Here is a 17343-nt window from a genome sequence, read left to right on the forward strand (position 1 = left end):
GGCTCCGCGCGCCCTGACCGATCCCGGCCGTTTTCCTCCCTGAAGACCCCGCGCGGAGCCCTGGGAAGGACGGGTGGGGGGTGGGGAGGCGGACAGACCGACGGGGTGGATGGACGGAAGGACTGACGGCCGCGGCCCGGTGGGCTGCAGAGGCCGAGCAGGGGCTGGGGGCTCACCCGGGATGCGGACGGCGCGGGGCGGACGGGAAGCCCGGAACTCGCGCGCTCAACTTCCCGCGCACTCGCTGCCAAGGGGGATGTTTTCTTTTTAATATTTTTGGAGAATGTTTTTCTTCCCACCCGCCCCTCTCGCTCACTTCCCACCCGCCTCCGAAGGCTTGGCTGAGGAGCAGGAGGCGGTGACCAGGGTGGAGAAAAGACAGCCTAGGGGAGTGGCCCTAATAAACCCACCCGCCCGCTGGCCCTGGCGTTAAGTCTGACTGCGGGAGCTTTGCCAAGTGTGGATCTGGGCTTGTCACTTCCTAACTTCAAACTGTCCAGTGGCTTCCTTTGACTCTTGGATAAGATCCAACATCCGTACCTTGTTCTACAAAGTTCTGCGGGATTCCTTCCACGTTCAGCCTCAACTGCCCCCTGGATCCCTTACTAAACTACATGCCTTCTTTTGTTCAGGGGCAGCTTGACAAAGCTGTGTAGATGCTCTTTCCAAACAGAAGTTTCCCCTGTACAACTTTTGAAAAACTTCAGTTTTCACTCTTAGAAAGTTACACTACCTTGTATTTTCCTGGAGTTTGTCTAATTTAAATATATTGTACATTCCATGGCAGTAGGGACCATAAACTCGTTTTATTTCCTGGCTTAACTTGGAGAAATGAGGTGCTCAGCGTTTACTGAAAGAATCCATTGCGTGGAATAGATGAGATATTTAATCTGACGTTGGTTTTTATGCCTGGAAACATGGAAATAGTGTTCCTTACCTCAGATTAAATGTAAAGATTAAATGAATTAGTAGATTTGGAAATGTCTAACACAGTATCTTGCAGAGAACAGGCTTTGGGTAACATCGGTTTTATTTCCTCTAGTTAAAAAATTCCTTAACATCATTTCTGTAAAACATTAAATTAGAATCATCATTCATTTTAAAGAATGTTACCTGCAAAACTGAATTGTGTGGATTGGTTTATATAAAGTTAATCTATGGTTTTCAAACTTTAATGGACATAGAAATGCAGAAGAATGAAAGCAGATTCTGATTCAGTAATTTGGAATGAACTAGAAACTCTACACTTCCAAAAAGCCCCTGAGTGATGCAGATTCTGTTGGTCTTTGAGCTACACTCTTAATAACAAGACTTTAAGGCTAAATGAATGAGTCCCCATGCTGGTGTCTTCTCTAAGGGCTAGAAAAAAAAATTTTTTTTCTTTCAAGAGATAATGATACTGACAAAATTCTCAGTGATATATTAAACACACACACAACTAAATTGGAAGGTGATTTTCACTATAAAATCCAAATTGCTTTTAACTTATCTAATGTTGAATAATGATTCTATGATAACTCCCAAATTAATCCTGATTACTGCTTTTTGTTTGTGAAATTTATTCTGATATGTGTGCTCTTGTAGGATCATTGTTCAAATAAAGTAATCTTTTCTTCAACCATATATCTTCTAGGTGCAATTAAAAAGGAAAAAAAGACCACTGACATAGGTGGTAGATACCAACAGTGGATACCAGCACATACTTAAAAAATTCAGACACTATTTGGCATTGTTCAAAGTAAATAAAAGTTGTCACCATATTCAGTCTTATCAGGTCTGTTAAAAAAAGAAAGTTTCTAAGTGTACATTTCCTGAGAATTTGCTAAGACTTTTTATTTCTAGGAAAAGTGCCTAAGATCACATTAGTTCTTCGTTAAATAATTTAGCTATAGCAGATATCAGAATATTTCAAAAATTCATTTATTTTCCATTTTACTTTAGTGTAATCTTCATAAACATTTTGTGAAAAGTGAAGAAGAGTTTCCGGTTTAGTCTTAAAATTTAGTCTTCAATTTCTTGTCTCTAATCAACATACAAGCGAAAGGTACAAACTTCAATTTGTTAAATGATCACCAATCATGCTTCTTATTTATAGTACTCATTACACTGCTTTCATTTTTTATGTTTTAACAAAGTAAGCATTTTTTAAGCATCTATGATTCTTTCTTCTCTTTAATTCTCTAAATCTCATCATTTTGTCAGTTGTGTTGATTCAATAATTTCTTAATTTGGGATGTCTTTTACCCTTTGCCCTTTGTTTCTATTCCCATTACCACTGCTCTTGCCTCATTTCCTTGTGCATTATTGCACAAGTTTTATCCATTCATCTTCTTTTGTTTATATGCCAGACTATTTATATGGCAGTGCAGTGTGCATTGTGCTGCTAGCATAATCTTACTAACAATTCTTTCATAAGATTTCAGTAAAAAATAACAAATGACTACCAAAACTGTGCAGTATCAATTCTATCCTAGCTACATATATCTTCTGTCAGGCTAATTCATCATTTTTTATATGTACATACAGTTAATTCTTCTAAATACATACTTCCCCTATGATTATCTAAATTCTATTATCCTTGAGCCCTGTTTTCATCAATACTTTTTTTCTCTCAGTAGTCCAGCTGACACTGATTACTTTTCCCTTATGGAAACAATTTATTTAACATATGCATCATGTATTTGTACTTAATTTTGGCATGAATTTATTGGTTTTGATAGACTTTGACTTACAATTGATACTGCCAATGTTAATTGCCTTATACTTTCCTTACCCAATTGTTGCAGGTTTGCATATTGCTAACTTGCATGTCTTCTTAATTCCTCAAATATTCTGAAAATATCTCCATTAAGTGCCAACAATTTGCTTCTTTTTTTTTTTTTGACTGCACAGTGTGGCATACAGTATCTCAGTTACCAGACCAGGAACTGAACCTGAACCCTCTGCAGTGGAAGCATGGAGCCTTAATCACTGGACCACCACAGAAATCTCTGTTTTGCCTCATTTTGAAATACGTTGTAAGTTTGCCCATCTTATGTTATTTAGCTCAATCACCATTCAGAGTACCAGTATATTTTGTGTGGGTGACTTACAGCATTCAAATTAGAGGACATAAGATGCTGTTTTGCTTAAATGGCAGGAAAAAATGTTTGTCAGTGTTTCTATTCACTGATATTGATGTTAACGGAGGTCAGTGCTTAACTCAGTACATATTATGAAGAAATGAGTAAACAGCTATTTTAAGTATGAAAATGCATTTTAAAATAGAAATCTCTTGTACTAATTAGATCAGTTTCTGACATCTACTTGAATCATTGCTCTGATGTAGTCAAACTATTGATAAAATTTTCCTTATTTTTGTTCAAAATGTTCCGTATAATCTTAATAGAAAGCAAGAACATAAATGAAGCTTGTTTTTCATATATTTAGATAGTGTTTTGTTCAGTATTTACTCCAAAGTGTAATATAGTGTGTTTTAGATTGTTTCAATTTTATTTGACAATTATGGTCTCTCTTCAGTTGTAACTGTTTTCTCATTTTTTTCTTTACCAAGATAGTGTTAATTTCCTTAGAATGAGGTATATGGTTTATGTATCAAAGTGATACTTCTTCTTTCAGGGCATATAGAAATGTCACAAAAATAATATTTGATTACTAGTAGTTCTTGATCAAAAGTTCAAATCAATCCAAAATATATTTTCCAGTAAAAATACAGGCATTATAGAAATTAAACTGAATAAGAGACAACATCTTTACCTGAAAGTTTCAAGGCTCTTATCAGAAAAAAGAAAAAAAAAAAAAAGACTAAAGCAACAATTTTAAAACAATGTAAATTCAGTAGCTAAGAATGTATAAGATAGAAATTTAGCAAAGGAGATATATGAGTAAGTCTATCTATAAGAACCAAAAAAAGATTTTGCAGAGAAGATGGTACTAAAGAAAACCAAGCTCTCTTTTTGTGAACTATGGGGAAGTTTAGGTATAAATAATGTTGGTGTCGGGCTTCCCCGGTGGCTCAGCAGTAAAGAATCTGCCCACCAATGCAGGAGGCATGGGTTTGATCCTTGGGTTGGGAAGACCTGGAGAAGGGAACGACAACTGACTCCAGTATTCTTGCCTGGAAAATGGCAAGGACAGAGGAGCCTGAAAGGATACAGTCCACAGAGTCACAAAGAGTTGGAAATGACTTAGCGACTAAACAAGAACCACCACAACTAAAATGCTGGCATCAACCAGTATCCACTTGATATTGCTGGAATACAAAGTGTGAAGAAGGAAGTGGCAGGAATTGAGATGAGAACAAAGTAAGAGCAATAGACCAGATTGCCTCACATGCTAGTCTGTATTACAGAATTTGTTCTAAAGGAAAGCTATTGGAATAATTGATCTAAGAAATGACGTGTTTATATTACCTCTCAGAATTGTAATGTGAGGATAATGTGAAAGACATGGAGTCCTGGAAACATGAAGCAGGAATAATGTAAAGATGCATAATCACAAACCATTCTGAGTATTAAAATGGACTTTAAAATAAAAATCTCTTGGAGAATTCCCTGGTGGTCCAGTGATTAGGATTTGGCACCTTCACTGCTGTGGCCCAAGTTCAGTCCTTCATGAGGGATCGTGCAAGCTGTATGGCCAAAAAAAAACAAAAGAAAATAAAAATAGAATAGAATGGAATAAAATAAAATCTCTCATACTAATGAGACCAAAGTGTTTCTGAAGTCTGCTGAAATGGTTGCTTTGATGTAGTCAAGTGAAGTAAAAGTTGCTCAGTCGTGTAGTCAACTGTTAGTAACATAGTTTTAGGCATTGATGGTATGGCGATTAAGATACAACTGATGTTGAAAAGCATTTGTTTTAAAGTTCCAATCTGACTGCCCTCAGATGGCTGCCCAAAGGTTCTGCATTTTGTCACTTTGTCATACTTACTTTACTTGTACCCTTTCTCCTTGCTCCAGAGCTCCAACTTCATCTTACTGTTTAATCCTGTTGCCAAAGCTAAGAAAGCTGCTCACCTTGTATTTTCAGTTTTTCAGTTAGCAATCAGACACATCTATCACCATGTATTATCACCTTTCATAACACAAATCCGTTGTACTATTATGCCCAAATCTCTTCAACCCTACCACGGGTAGGCAAGGAAGAACTAAGGGAGTGAAGAAGTCTGAGATGCCCTTCTTGGCCAGCTATCCTTTTCTTGGTGAACCTATGTACTACTGTAAGCGAATCTTATTGGCTCTAACCTTGATGAATAGAGAAGGATTGGGGACTACTGCCTTATTCTTGTAATCAGGGAAGATCTAATGTCTTTCATGAAGATGTCATCTCATTACTGGTCATTCATACAGAGATGATTTCCTGACACCCAGCTGGGGATCTCTTGTCTACTTTGGATAGAAATATGTTCTGCTCATCTCATCATTTTAGTCTCTACTTGTCTACACTGCTGCCGTTAGCATTAGTCAGCCAAATTCCTATCTAGAAAATGGTGTCCCAGGTTCCACAGGCTTAACCCTCCAAAGTTTCTGCATTACAATCCACAGGAGTCAATGCAGAAGAGAAAGTGGTTCAAGACTGGGTCACTGGGAATTGATCCTTTATGTGTTAATGATTTCTCCTCATTCATGCTTTTCTCTGAAGGCGAGCCTTATGAAAGAATGTGAACAGGTTGATACCAGTTCAGGGTGTGTAATTATCTCTGCTGTTCTCCTGCCAGGACCATTTCTGTAATTAGGTAGAAAAGTTTTATGAAGCAACAGATTTTCTGCATAGTCCCATGTTCTGGCTACAAATGACAAATTCCAAATACCTGAAAAGTTGTTCTAGATATAAAGTCTTTTTCCTATAGTTTGATCATTCTGTCTTTAAAGAAAAAAATCTTTTCTTCTGGTAGCAGTTTCTGATATCTTATCTTGGTGTGTAACTGCATCTTCTGATGTTTGCTGTTATCTCTAACTGCAGGAGGTGCTAGTCAATTACAGGCTTAGGAACTACTTGCTATGTGAAAACCTCTTTATCAATCCCATTGCCACATATATAAATACAGACTCATTTGTTATTTTTTATTATTGGTCACTATCCTCAACACTCACACACAAGCTATGCCACCACCACTACCGACATCTTTAAAGTGAAAATTCCACAAAAGCAAAAATTGTGTCTAAATGAGTCACCACCATATTCTCAATGCCTTAAATAAGGGCTCCCATGCAATGGGGTTCTCAACACTTCTCTTTTGAATGTTGACAGACAATTCTTTATAAATCATTTACATTTCTACACAGCTTATAGAGGTATGCCTGCATGCTCAGTCACTCAGTCGTGTCCAACTCTTTATGACGCCATAGACCATAGCTTGCCAGGCTCCTCTGTTCATGGAATTTACCAGGCAAGAACACTAGAGTGGTTTTCATTTCCTTGTCAAGGGATCTTCCCCACCCAGGGCTCAAACCTGTGTCTCTTGCGTCTCCTGCATTGCCAGGTGGGGTCTTTCTACTGCAACACCTGGGAAGGCCATAAGTAGAGGCACTGAGTGCCTTTGTCTTGAACTACGGTTTAAACAATGTTTAAATAGCAAATGGCCTTGGAAAATATTGTGTTTCTCTCTGAAGCAAAGTGCAGGTTTATGCAAAGACTTAGAAGATATAGATACTTTCTTTGGAGCACAGAGCAGGCATACTTTCTGCCCATTGCAAATGATTCAGATTTTGTAAGTACTGGGTTACTCTCCTGTTATACAACCCACTGTGGGTGCAGGAGTCACCTGGATGTTCACACACCAAACTGTGGGAATTTGGGCTTGGGGAAACTAACAAGCATATGTTAATATTGGCTACTACTGTCACTGTGAGGAATGAAGTCTTTGTCTCTAATCCAGAGCATCCATAAAACTGTCGTAAGCTAATTTCTTTGACTACAAGTAGGGTAAAATCTCAGACCTTCATAGATCTTGACAGTTTTGATAGCAATAATGGGATCTTAACAAAGACATAGATCTCTGGAAAGGAAGGCTAATGGCCACACAGGTAGCTAAATGGGATTTATCTGTAGCAAAAATATAAACCAAATAATATTAATATCATCTATGTGGCCAAAAAATTGCTCCTCAGTTTATTGCCTGTTAATCAGGAGAAATGGATCAGGTGGTCTCAGGCTAAGGCTAGGGGAATAGATACAAAGTCAGCTGCCCAAATGGCAGCCTGGTTGTTGTTGTTCAGTCATTAGGTTTATGTCTGACTCTTTGAGATCCCATGAACTGCCACATGCCAAGCTTCCGTGTCCTTCACTATCACCCAGAGTTTGCTCAAACTCATGTCCATTGAGTCAGTGATGCCATCCAACCATCTCATCCTCTGTGGCCTCCTGCTCTCAATCTTTCCCAGCATCATGGCCCTTAACTCTGCTTAGGGGAAGGCAATTTTCTCACTATTCTGGTCTCAGGTCCATCCCATTGAAACAACTAAGATTAATCCGGGACAGGCAGACGGTTTAACACTTTCAGACAATCATTGCAGACACTTGTACATTCACTGAATGTGAAAAGCAGGAAATTTATGACCACTATAAGCATTAACAAGACAAGTCAATACAACTTTGGTTACTTCTTATGGTAGATGATGCTGGGGTAGAGTATGTAAGACTTGTGGGGAAAAAAAAAACAAAAAAACAAAAAACCAGCAGTAGCTGTGTCATCTCCTGGCTTAGCTGTTTTTATGGGCTTCTATGGTCTATCATGTCAACTTTAGAATCATTTGAAGACAAAAGCAAAAGATCTCCAGTTATTCATTGATTTGTTTTTCAGTGGGTGCTAACTATTATTGATAGTAAACAGCTTTGGTCCACTTAGGGAGATTTTCCTGAGATAGAAGTACTATTGTGGAAATGTACAGATGAGTAAGTGACTAGTATTTATGCTTTTACTGTCCTGATTGGATTTGAGCAAAGTGACCCACGGGGGAAATAAATTACCAATCCAAAGAAAGTTTTGTAATTCCCAAAATAACTAACCCCTACCATTAGGGAAAAATTCCCCAGCCCCTATATTAAAACAAGATGAAACTAACTTTCATCTTATGACAATGGAGCAGGAAATGCCTCATATTAAGGTGAACTGCTTTTAAAAAGTTGCTGCCCTATAAGTCAAGCCCAACTTGGCTAAAGTGCACTAACCCAACAGCCCCAAAGGCAAGTTCATTGGCTGTGGCCACTGAATGTATTCTCCAAGGCTAAACAAGATTGTGCCAGTTATTAGGAATAGAACACTTGATAGGTAAAGACTTTTGAGCAGACTGAAAATATTGGAATTAATTTATTTAAATCCAAAGCTAAAATCATACCACTTAAACCTGATGGTAAAGGTGAGTCTAATTTTAAAGGTAAGGAGCAGTTTTCCTTGTGTTCATTGCCTAATCCTTTGCTCCATATTTACTTCCACCTCAGGCATTTCAATGAGAAAGATAATTATTGATTGGCCAAAGTTTCCTGGTGCCTGAAGGGAAACCAGTGTCAAGCTTGCTGGGTTATTTCAGGGAAGGGAAAGAATCAAAATTCAATGGCTTTTTTGGACACTGATGTTCAAGTCACAATCCTACCTAGACTCTTGGAAGGAAGAGGGTGCTCAAATCCAACTAATGGGGTTGGGCACAGTTCACAGTGGGCAAGAGAAGATAAATGGTCCTTGTGGGTGGGTGAGTCCTTTGGGACAAAGCAAAGCACTGTTCATTGATTTTACAACTGAGTTTATACTAGGAATTTATGTGTTAGGTGTTCATACATTCTTACAAATTGGTAAATTACAAACAACCCTCTTTCGGGTACTGTATTATGGGCATGGTGGCTCAGTGGCAAAGAATCCACCTGCCAATGCAGGAGATGTGATTTGATCCTTGGGTCAGGGAGATCTCCTTGAGAAGGAAATGACAACCCACTCCAGTATTCTTGCCTGGGAAATCCCATGAGCTGAGGAACCTGGCATGCTAAAAACATGGGGTCACAAAGAGTCAGAAACCACTTAGCGACTATACAACAATTATGGATATAAATAGCTGCTCCTTATCAAAACATCTGGGTCCCTAATATAAATGCCCATGTTAAAGGTCATTCACTCGTGAGTTTGACAGTAATCAAGCTGATAAATCAATGTTCAGCACTTAACTGTCACTGCTCCCTGAGTCCATCATTGTGTCCCATGTTTCATGACTGTGTTTCTGCAGTGGAGAAAGGTCGCATTACATTGAGTCCTGCCCACTCCCAGCCTCCACTCGTGTTACCCTCTTGGATCAATCAGTACAGGCTCACCACCACTGACACATATTCAGGTTACAGTTCTGCTGTTCAAGTTCAGTCTGTACCACTGTGATCTTTGAGGCTAAACTACTGTATTTTGGGCTTCTTGAACCAGGAATACTTAAACAGTCTGATAATGGAAAACCTTTATTACAAAATCCACTCAACAAGAAACTGATAATCAAGTTACTCAATTGATGTTCCATACTCTGCACTATCTACAGACATCATGGAGGATTAGAACATCCTCAAAAATCAACTCAAAATGATTCTGACTGTACCTTCCTCTGCCACTGTTGGTTCACACCTTGTAGTCAGAGAGTTTAATCACTGAATGCATGTGGCCATCCCCAGCAAGTGCTGATCTCATTTGGTCACTTCCTAGGTAATGATCAGGACCAAGCTAGGTTACATAGACTTATTATGAGTAGCTGCATTCTACCCTGTCCATGCTTGACCATATGGTCTTTTCTTTCCCCTAATGTCATCACCAGGCTGGATTGGTTAATGCATCCTCTAAGAAGTAGCATGGCCAAAAGGGACTCAAGGGACTCAAACTCTGTTTGATGGGAAGCAACTCTTCACACATCTTTTGTGTTTCTGCATAAACTGCAAGAAGAGGCACTACTGCCATTTCTCCAGACTGTCCTTTCTAGGATGTTTATATAGCGAACTAACTGCCTTGGAAGATAGAGTTGGTGTCTCTCCAAGCAAACACCAGGCGTTCTTGGTACAGCTTATAAAATATCTCTGTTCCCTAAGTCCAAGTTCCTTTAATGCAACCTACTTAATATTAAGGGGTCACCTTACTCTCTTCATAGGACTCTTTGGGAATTGTTCTTAGGGAACTGATAGGAGAAATGATTATATGCTGGCTGCTGCTGTTGCTCTCAGAGATTAAGTTCTTTGTGCCTGATTCATATCTTGTTTCAGCATCCATGAAAACAGAATACTAATCTAGCAGTAAAAAGCAGGGGAGATATCAAAGTCTTCACAGATCTTGACATTAAGCAAGTAATTGAATGAGTTATGCATAGTTTCTGTCATGTATGAAGCACAATTCTCATGACTTTGGAGGAAGATCACTGGTATATTTCTGCATCCTCATACTGCACTCAGTATCACCTCTCCATCTCCACTGGCCAAGTGGTGATGCACCTAAGTGCAATCAGTAAGACTGGAAGCTATCTGGTATGCAGCCATTAGTCCCTCTTTCTTTTGCCCATTCTCTATCTTGCAAGTTTCAGTGGGTTACCTTAGCCCCCTTTGTTTCCAATGTCCTTATCAAATTAGCTTTAGACACAAAAATATTGAAAACAACTTGGGTTTAGAATATATTTGGGGCATTTTTGACTCCATCAAAAATATATTTAAATATATATATACACACACACACACACACACACACACACACACACATATACTTGTACAAGTATATGTGTGTGTACTTTAACTTGAATACGACAATCTGAAAGAAAGTCTTTAAAGTCTCCATAATCTTCTTGTAATTCAGTCTCTGGAACATTTCATTTTGGTCTCTGAAGTCAAGCACCTGCTACTGTGTGCCCTGGACTTCTACAATCTGAGAACATTGAGGAGAGTCTGGGTTACTTATTCTATTTCCTTTTTAAGACTGAATGGTTCCTTGCTGAGCAGCACACAATCCACAATTGACTAGGATCCTTTCATTAAGTCTACCTTGGTCTACGTGCCATTTCTTTCTATAGGAATGAGATGCTGAAATATCTTTAGTGGAATCTTGGCATTCTTCACCATTGGCTTCCTTTCCTAATATTTTATGCAGAAAATTCTCTGCATGCATCATCCTAATAAACTTTTATAAAAAGTCATAGTCTTGGCTGACTTTTTAGATAGAAAATCTCTTTCTAAAACCTACACTTTGATCCTACAGCTGTCTCAGTGCTAAGATATCTGTCTCCTTTGAATCCTCTCTCCTAAAGAGGGTCATAGAATCACGTCTTCTCAGGTTATGTCTACAACTAATCCTATGCACCATTTTTTCTAACACTTTCTAACAACTGTAATTTGATTCAGGGTAGTCAGTTACCATACCAGGGTTCACCAATCCCAAGGGAGAGACACCACATTTGCAAATTGGCCATTGTATCTTACACAGTCTTCCACTGTGTGCTAGTCCAGGACGTTAACTAGGAAGGACTCAGCCTTGTTTACAGCTAATCATAATCACCTTCAGACACATAGAGTCAGTCTCAGATGGCAAATCAGAAGTCCTTTTTCATTTATATTTCCTTCTCATTCCATATCTCATCCTTTCTATTTCCTCAGATTCCCTGGTTTATACCACATCATTTCTTGTGGTCTAGGGCAGGAAAAACTATTGACCCTAGATCCTGATATTCTTCAAGAAGAGGGCATATACTACAAACCACACTTTTTTTTTCATGCTGATGTTTGAGTCTTGATATCATAATATTTTTAAAGTAACATAAAATATTTTCATTCTTAAAGGCCCAGCTCCACCAGAAGTAAAGAATGAGAAGAGCAAGAGTCTAAAGGGACAGAGACCTGAGCCAGTCACATAGTCAACTGAATGATTACTGATGAGGGCCTGAATTAAGACACTAAGTAGTTTAGAGTTGTTACATATGCAAGAGGTGGAACTGGTATATAATCTGAATTATGATTTTCCCTAAAATTACTCATAAAAATGTTTAGTATTTAACTAATAAGAGCAACTGTCTCTTGTACATCATCTATATTCTAGACATTATATATTGCTACATAAAATGAGTATAGAATAAGTGGTCAACCAATTCCTATTTTTTAAAAATATTGTATTATTATCAGTTTTACATATTTTGCCTATTCATTTCTGACAACAGTCCTAAAAGGGAGCTACATTTACCATTGTTTTAGATCTGGACATCAGATACAGAAACTATAAGTAAGTTGTCCAAGTAATTGAAATATAAGAAAGTGAGGATTTTAATCTGTGTCTCTTGATTTCCAAACTCATTTCTTTCCATTGTATAAATTATATTAACTTTAAATGTAGTTTTTGATGTTTCTGTAAACATACTTGTGTCTTTTTTTTTTCTTTTAATTGAGATTGAAACGTTATACAAGCCCCTGAGTCCCTGTCCTTTGAAGTCAAAGGCTTTTATTTTATTAATAGTCTCCCAGGTCTCCCTTGAGTCTTAAAATGCTGACTCTAGAGTTAATAATTAGAAATGTGAAGATGTAGAAACATACAATAGCTGTTGGCAACAATTTAGACTAAACCAGCCACAGAGCAGTCACCAAACTCCCAGTTCCCTGAAAGATATAAATCAAAGTCTGACATACATTCCTAAGTTATTTTTGCAGGAAGCAGACCCTCCTCCAGGTGAAAACTACTGACCTCAAGTACCCAGACACCAGACCAGTTGAAATCATAAGATTTGTGATTCTAGAAATTTCACCTTGATGTTAACTAATCTGAGAACTGTGTATGCACACACTGATCACATACCCTTAAAACAAACCCCAGCCCTCAAAAGCCAAACTTTATCTGCAACAAGATGTTAAGGTGATTCTTAAAGACACTAGTCTACCATCTTCTCATTTAGCTGGCTTGGCTTTCTTTAATAAAGTCATTTTCCTTGCCTCAACACCTTGTCACTTGACTTACTGACCTGTTGTGCAGCAAATGACCAACCCTGGATTTGGTAACAAGATCTAACTGATACATAACATTGTGTGAATTTACAATATACAATATGTTGATTTGATATATTTGTATACTTCATTATGATCACCACCTTAGTCTAGCTAATACCTCTATCACATCACATGATTACCTTTTCTTTTTGTGATGAGAGCAGTTAAGATCTATTCTCTTAGCAACTTTGAAATTTGTGAAACACTATCGTTAAAAATAATCTCTATGCTGTGCATCTCTAATTTTTTAAAACAACAATCAATCTAACTTAAAAGGCATTAAAAGGATTTCAAAGACAATAAAAACAAAGCGTCAAGCAATATTCAGTTTCCCTTATCATGTACTGTATTCTCTCATCACAATAATTTGTACTTTTTGTAGCCATTTAGAACATCCTGTCAGCATTCTCTGTGTCCTTATTCCTGCTATTTCTTAATTTACCTTCTCCTTATATTTTGCTAACACATCTTTTCTCGTCAGCTAACTAATTAAACAATCTTCCAGACTATATTGTGTAAGTTCCTAATGGGATGTTAAAGAGACACTGGAGACAAATGCATCACCAGGCCATGAGTGAGGTGTGTAGGGATTCTGGGAAGATGTGCCACTTTGATGGACAGGGACTTTGAGCTAATAAAGCCCTCAGGGATCTCCTTGACCCTCTGGAATTTTCATACTGACATAGCTGAAATTCTCTTAAGCTGTTCTGTTCCCAGAACAGATACAAGTTTGTTTTTACCTGGAGTCCAAGCTGGTTTTACTTATTTGTTTGCTTGTTTATTTATATTTATTTTTATTGAGATATAATTGACATGTATTAGTTTCAAGTGTACAATACAATGATTAGAAATCTGTATATATTCACTGAGGAGTGAGCACCAGAATAAATCTAGTTACCATCCATCACCATACATGGTTACTATATTTTTTCTTTGCAATGAGAAATTTTTGGAGGCAGGCTAATTTTAGATAACCATAAGAAGGCTACTGCTGAGAAAAATTTCAGAGATGATTCAAAAGGAAAAAAGGATGAAAGGAAAGAATGATTTTGAAGAAGAATGGCTAAATTCCGGAAATACAAAAATCATACCTGGAATACTATTAGGTCAATCTGAGAAAACAGGTTGTTTCTCTGGTCATGTAAGGCTAATGCTAATCATCTTTATAAATTTTCTGGGACTTACTTTTTCCATTTGTGAAAAGAAAATCATCAGACTATGAAAGCAAAGTTATCTGATATAATAATGGAAATCAACAATTATTGAATGCTAACATGTGTGTTAGTCGCTCAGTCCTGTCTGACTCTCTGTGATCCCTTGAACTGTAGCCCCAAAGCTCCTCTGGTCATGGGATTTTCTAGGCAAGAATACTGGAGTGGGTCGCCATTCCCTTCTTCAGGGGATCTTCCCAATTCTGGGATCAAATCCAGGTGTCCTACACTGCAGGCAGATTCTTAACCATGTGATATACCAGGGAAGCCCCTACTAGGTGCTTACCATGAGTCATGTTTTACCATGCCTGTTATATGAATTATCCCATTTAGTTTTTACAAAACAGCATGTGGTAGATAACCATTGTTAGCTCCATTTAAAGATAACAATGATGAGGCACAGAGAGTTTAAATTATAATTGCCTAGGGTCATGGGGTTACAAATCTTGACAGCCTGACTCTAGTCAGTTTTATTCTTGGCTTCATTGGTGAGTCAACATTTTACTCAGATGCTGCCAAAATGTCCTTCTGAAGGCTGTTTCTGCACAGGTTGTGGGGTGATAGTTTCCACTCTGTTCCTGGTTCTCTCTGGCAGCTCTCCTTCAGATTTTAGCCAGCATTAGTCAATGGGCTTTGACACAGACACCCACTTAATTTACCCACCTCTTCGCCTACTCTTCTCTCAGTAGCCTTTAATCCTCTGCCCTCAGTCTACTTGACTCAAGTCTTCCTCCACGCTGCTGAGCCAGTGAAGGCTGACCCATGCCCTGAAGATAGCAGTAGTCTCCAACAGCTCCACCCTCTCTACCTCATTCTCTTCTAGCCTAGTGTGTTTTGCTCACTATTTTCTTAGTTTCAATCTTGCCAATATTATCTACATCCCCACTCCAGATATAAAATGAAAATTAGGCCAGGGTGAATATTCAGCCTTTCTTACACCACAGGGGACTGGGTAGTTCAAAGACTTAGATACGCAATTTCTGTTGACAGTCATTCTAAGCTGTGACAACCTTTTACTGAACTAGAGTTTTTTATTGAATTTTTCATGTCACGTGCATTTTTAAATCTGGTCAGCAACTCTCCATCTATTCTTTCAATGATGTAATTTGTCTATGAAATCATTATAATCTCTTAGTTTTCTCCTAGTAAACCAAAATTTATTTTCTCTTCCTTTATGGATTATTTGTAGTTATTTTGTTGTTTTGATACTTTAATTCTTTTAAAGTCATTAAGAGTGTTTATTGTGAGTGGTGTTTATTTCTACTTCACACACACCGCTGCTGCTAAGTCGCTTCAGTCATGTCCGACTCTGCACGACCCCAGACACGGCAGCCCACCAGGCTTCCCGGTCCCTGGGATTCTCCAGGCAAGAACACTGGAGTGGGTTGCCATTTCCTTCTCCAAAGCCTGAAAGTGAAAAGTGAAAGGGAAGTCACTCAATCGTGTCCGACTCCTAGTGACCCCATGGACTGCAGCCTACCAGGCTCCTCCGAGCATGGGATTTTCGAGGCAAGAGTATTGGAGTGAGGTGCCATTGCCTTCTCTATTTCACACACACACACACACACACACACACAAATGCATTTCTTGATTATAGACTTGTCTCATCCTGTATGTTGCAGCCCCATTTGTGGTGAAGATGTAAAACTGTTTCAGTAATTTAACTCCCCCCAAAAAATATTCTCTAGTGGTTCCTAACATATTTCTCTTTGCTAACAATCTTAAATTACCTTCCTCCTCTGTGAACCACATTTTATTAATATGTCTTATCTAAGTGATATTAGTTTCTTTATGTAATAATATTTTATAAGCTCTTACAAAACTCATGCTGCTGCTGCTGCTGCTAAGTCGCTTCAATCGTGTCCAACTCTGTGCGACCCCATAGACGGCAGCCGACCAGGCTTCCCCGTCCTTGGGATTCTCCAGGCAAGAACACTGGACTGGGTTGCCATTTCCTTCTCCAATGCATGAAAGTGAAAAGTGAAAGGGAAGTCGCTCAGTTGTGTCCAACTCTTAGCGACCCCATGGACTGCAGCCTTCCAGGTTCCTCCATCCATGGGATTTTCCAGGCAAGAGTACTGGAGTGGGGTGCCATTGCCTTCTCCAACAAAACTCATAAGTACTACAAAAAGCACCATCTTGGAAATAACAATCTAATTATTGTAGTTGATATTTGCCCTTTCTTTAGCAGTAAATAGTGTTGGAATTGCTTTTATTTTTCTTCTTAGAAATATTAAATAATTTTCATGACATTTATTATTGAGACTAGAGCAACTAAAAATAGTAGTGCTAATCATAAGATATATAAGCTCTTACATCATAAGATATATTTGGAAAAACAAAAAAAAAAATCTCAGTTTGGAAAATAGGAGATTCATGGAGAATCTTTTAATTGTTTTGAGAAAGTGAGTTTCAACTTAATCTCTGTGTGAATGGGAACGACTGGTGACAATTATATGAGGAATATTTTAGCTTAATTTGAAAAATTACATAAATTAGAGGAATTTAAAAATAAAAGTGTTTTTTTTTTTTTTTGGTGGTAACAACCTTAACTATTAAAGCAGAAGCTGTATAAAACACAGCAGGAGTATGATAAGGAGGATTCATTTTTGGCAGACTGGAATAAACAATTTTATATTTGCTCCAACTATATTATTTATAGTGTATTTTATAATTTTATGGGGCATAAAATGAAAAGTTAGCATCAATGTTCAAAATAAGTAAAACTTTAAACTCTATATAAGAATGTTTCATTTCTACTGGATATTTTGAATAGTTATAGTAGAAACTATTTTTCAAAGATGTTAGATAATCAGTGTATGTTGCTTGTTAATTCTATGATTTTTTCTATGTTTATAGTCTTTTCAGTAAAGATGAACTATATAGATACATATTTATGGGAATATTTTCTTTCAAAGATTGATAAGAGCAACAGCATTAATAACTATCACTAAGCTTAAATGTGGCAGCAAAAATTTATTTCCACTCCACTTTCAGGCATACCCAAGAGGAATACCAATTTTATAATTCTCAGAATCTGTATTTAAATATCTTTAGATTACTTGAGTAAATATTCTTGATTTTTGCAAGGGCAATTAGTATAATTCTTCTGTCAAGTATAGATTCTGGGTTTCGAATAGTAAATCACTTTACAAATGTATAT

The 17343-nt window shown here is 37.8% G+C and overlaps 1 protein-coding gene across 1 annotated transcript in view; it reads right to left on the reverse strand.

Annotated features, from left to right (window-relative positions):
* The window catches only part of LOC104981297, a 204064-nt gene that overhangs the window by 439 nt on the left and 186282 nt on the right, over positions 1 to 17343 (reverse strand). The window contains exon 3 of the mRNA XM_010830309.1: positions 99 to 244. Coding sequence (XP_010828611.1) covers positions 99 to 244 — 146 coding nt within the window. The remainder of the gene's footprint in view (positions 1 to 98; positions 245 to 17343) is intronic.

Source organism: Bison bison, unplaced genomic scaffold, assembly GCF_000754665.1.
Source record: "Bison bison bison isolate TAMUID 2011002044 unplaced genomic scaffold, Bison_UMD1.0 scf7180017864517, whole genome shotgun sequence".
NCBI classification, from domain to species: domain Eukaryota; kingdom Metazoa; phylum Chordata; class Mammalia; order Artiodactyla; family Bovidae; genus Bison; species Bison bison.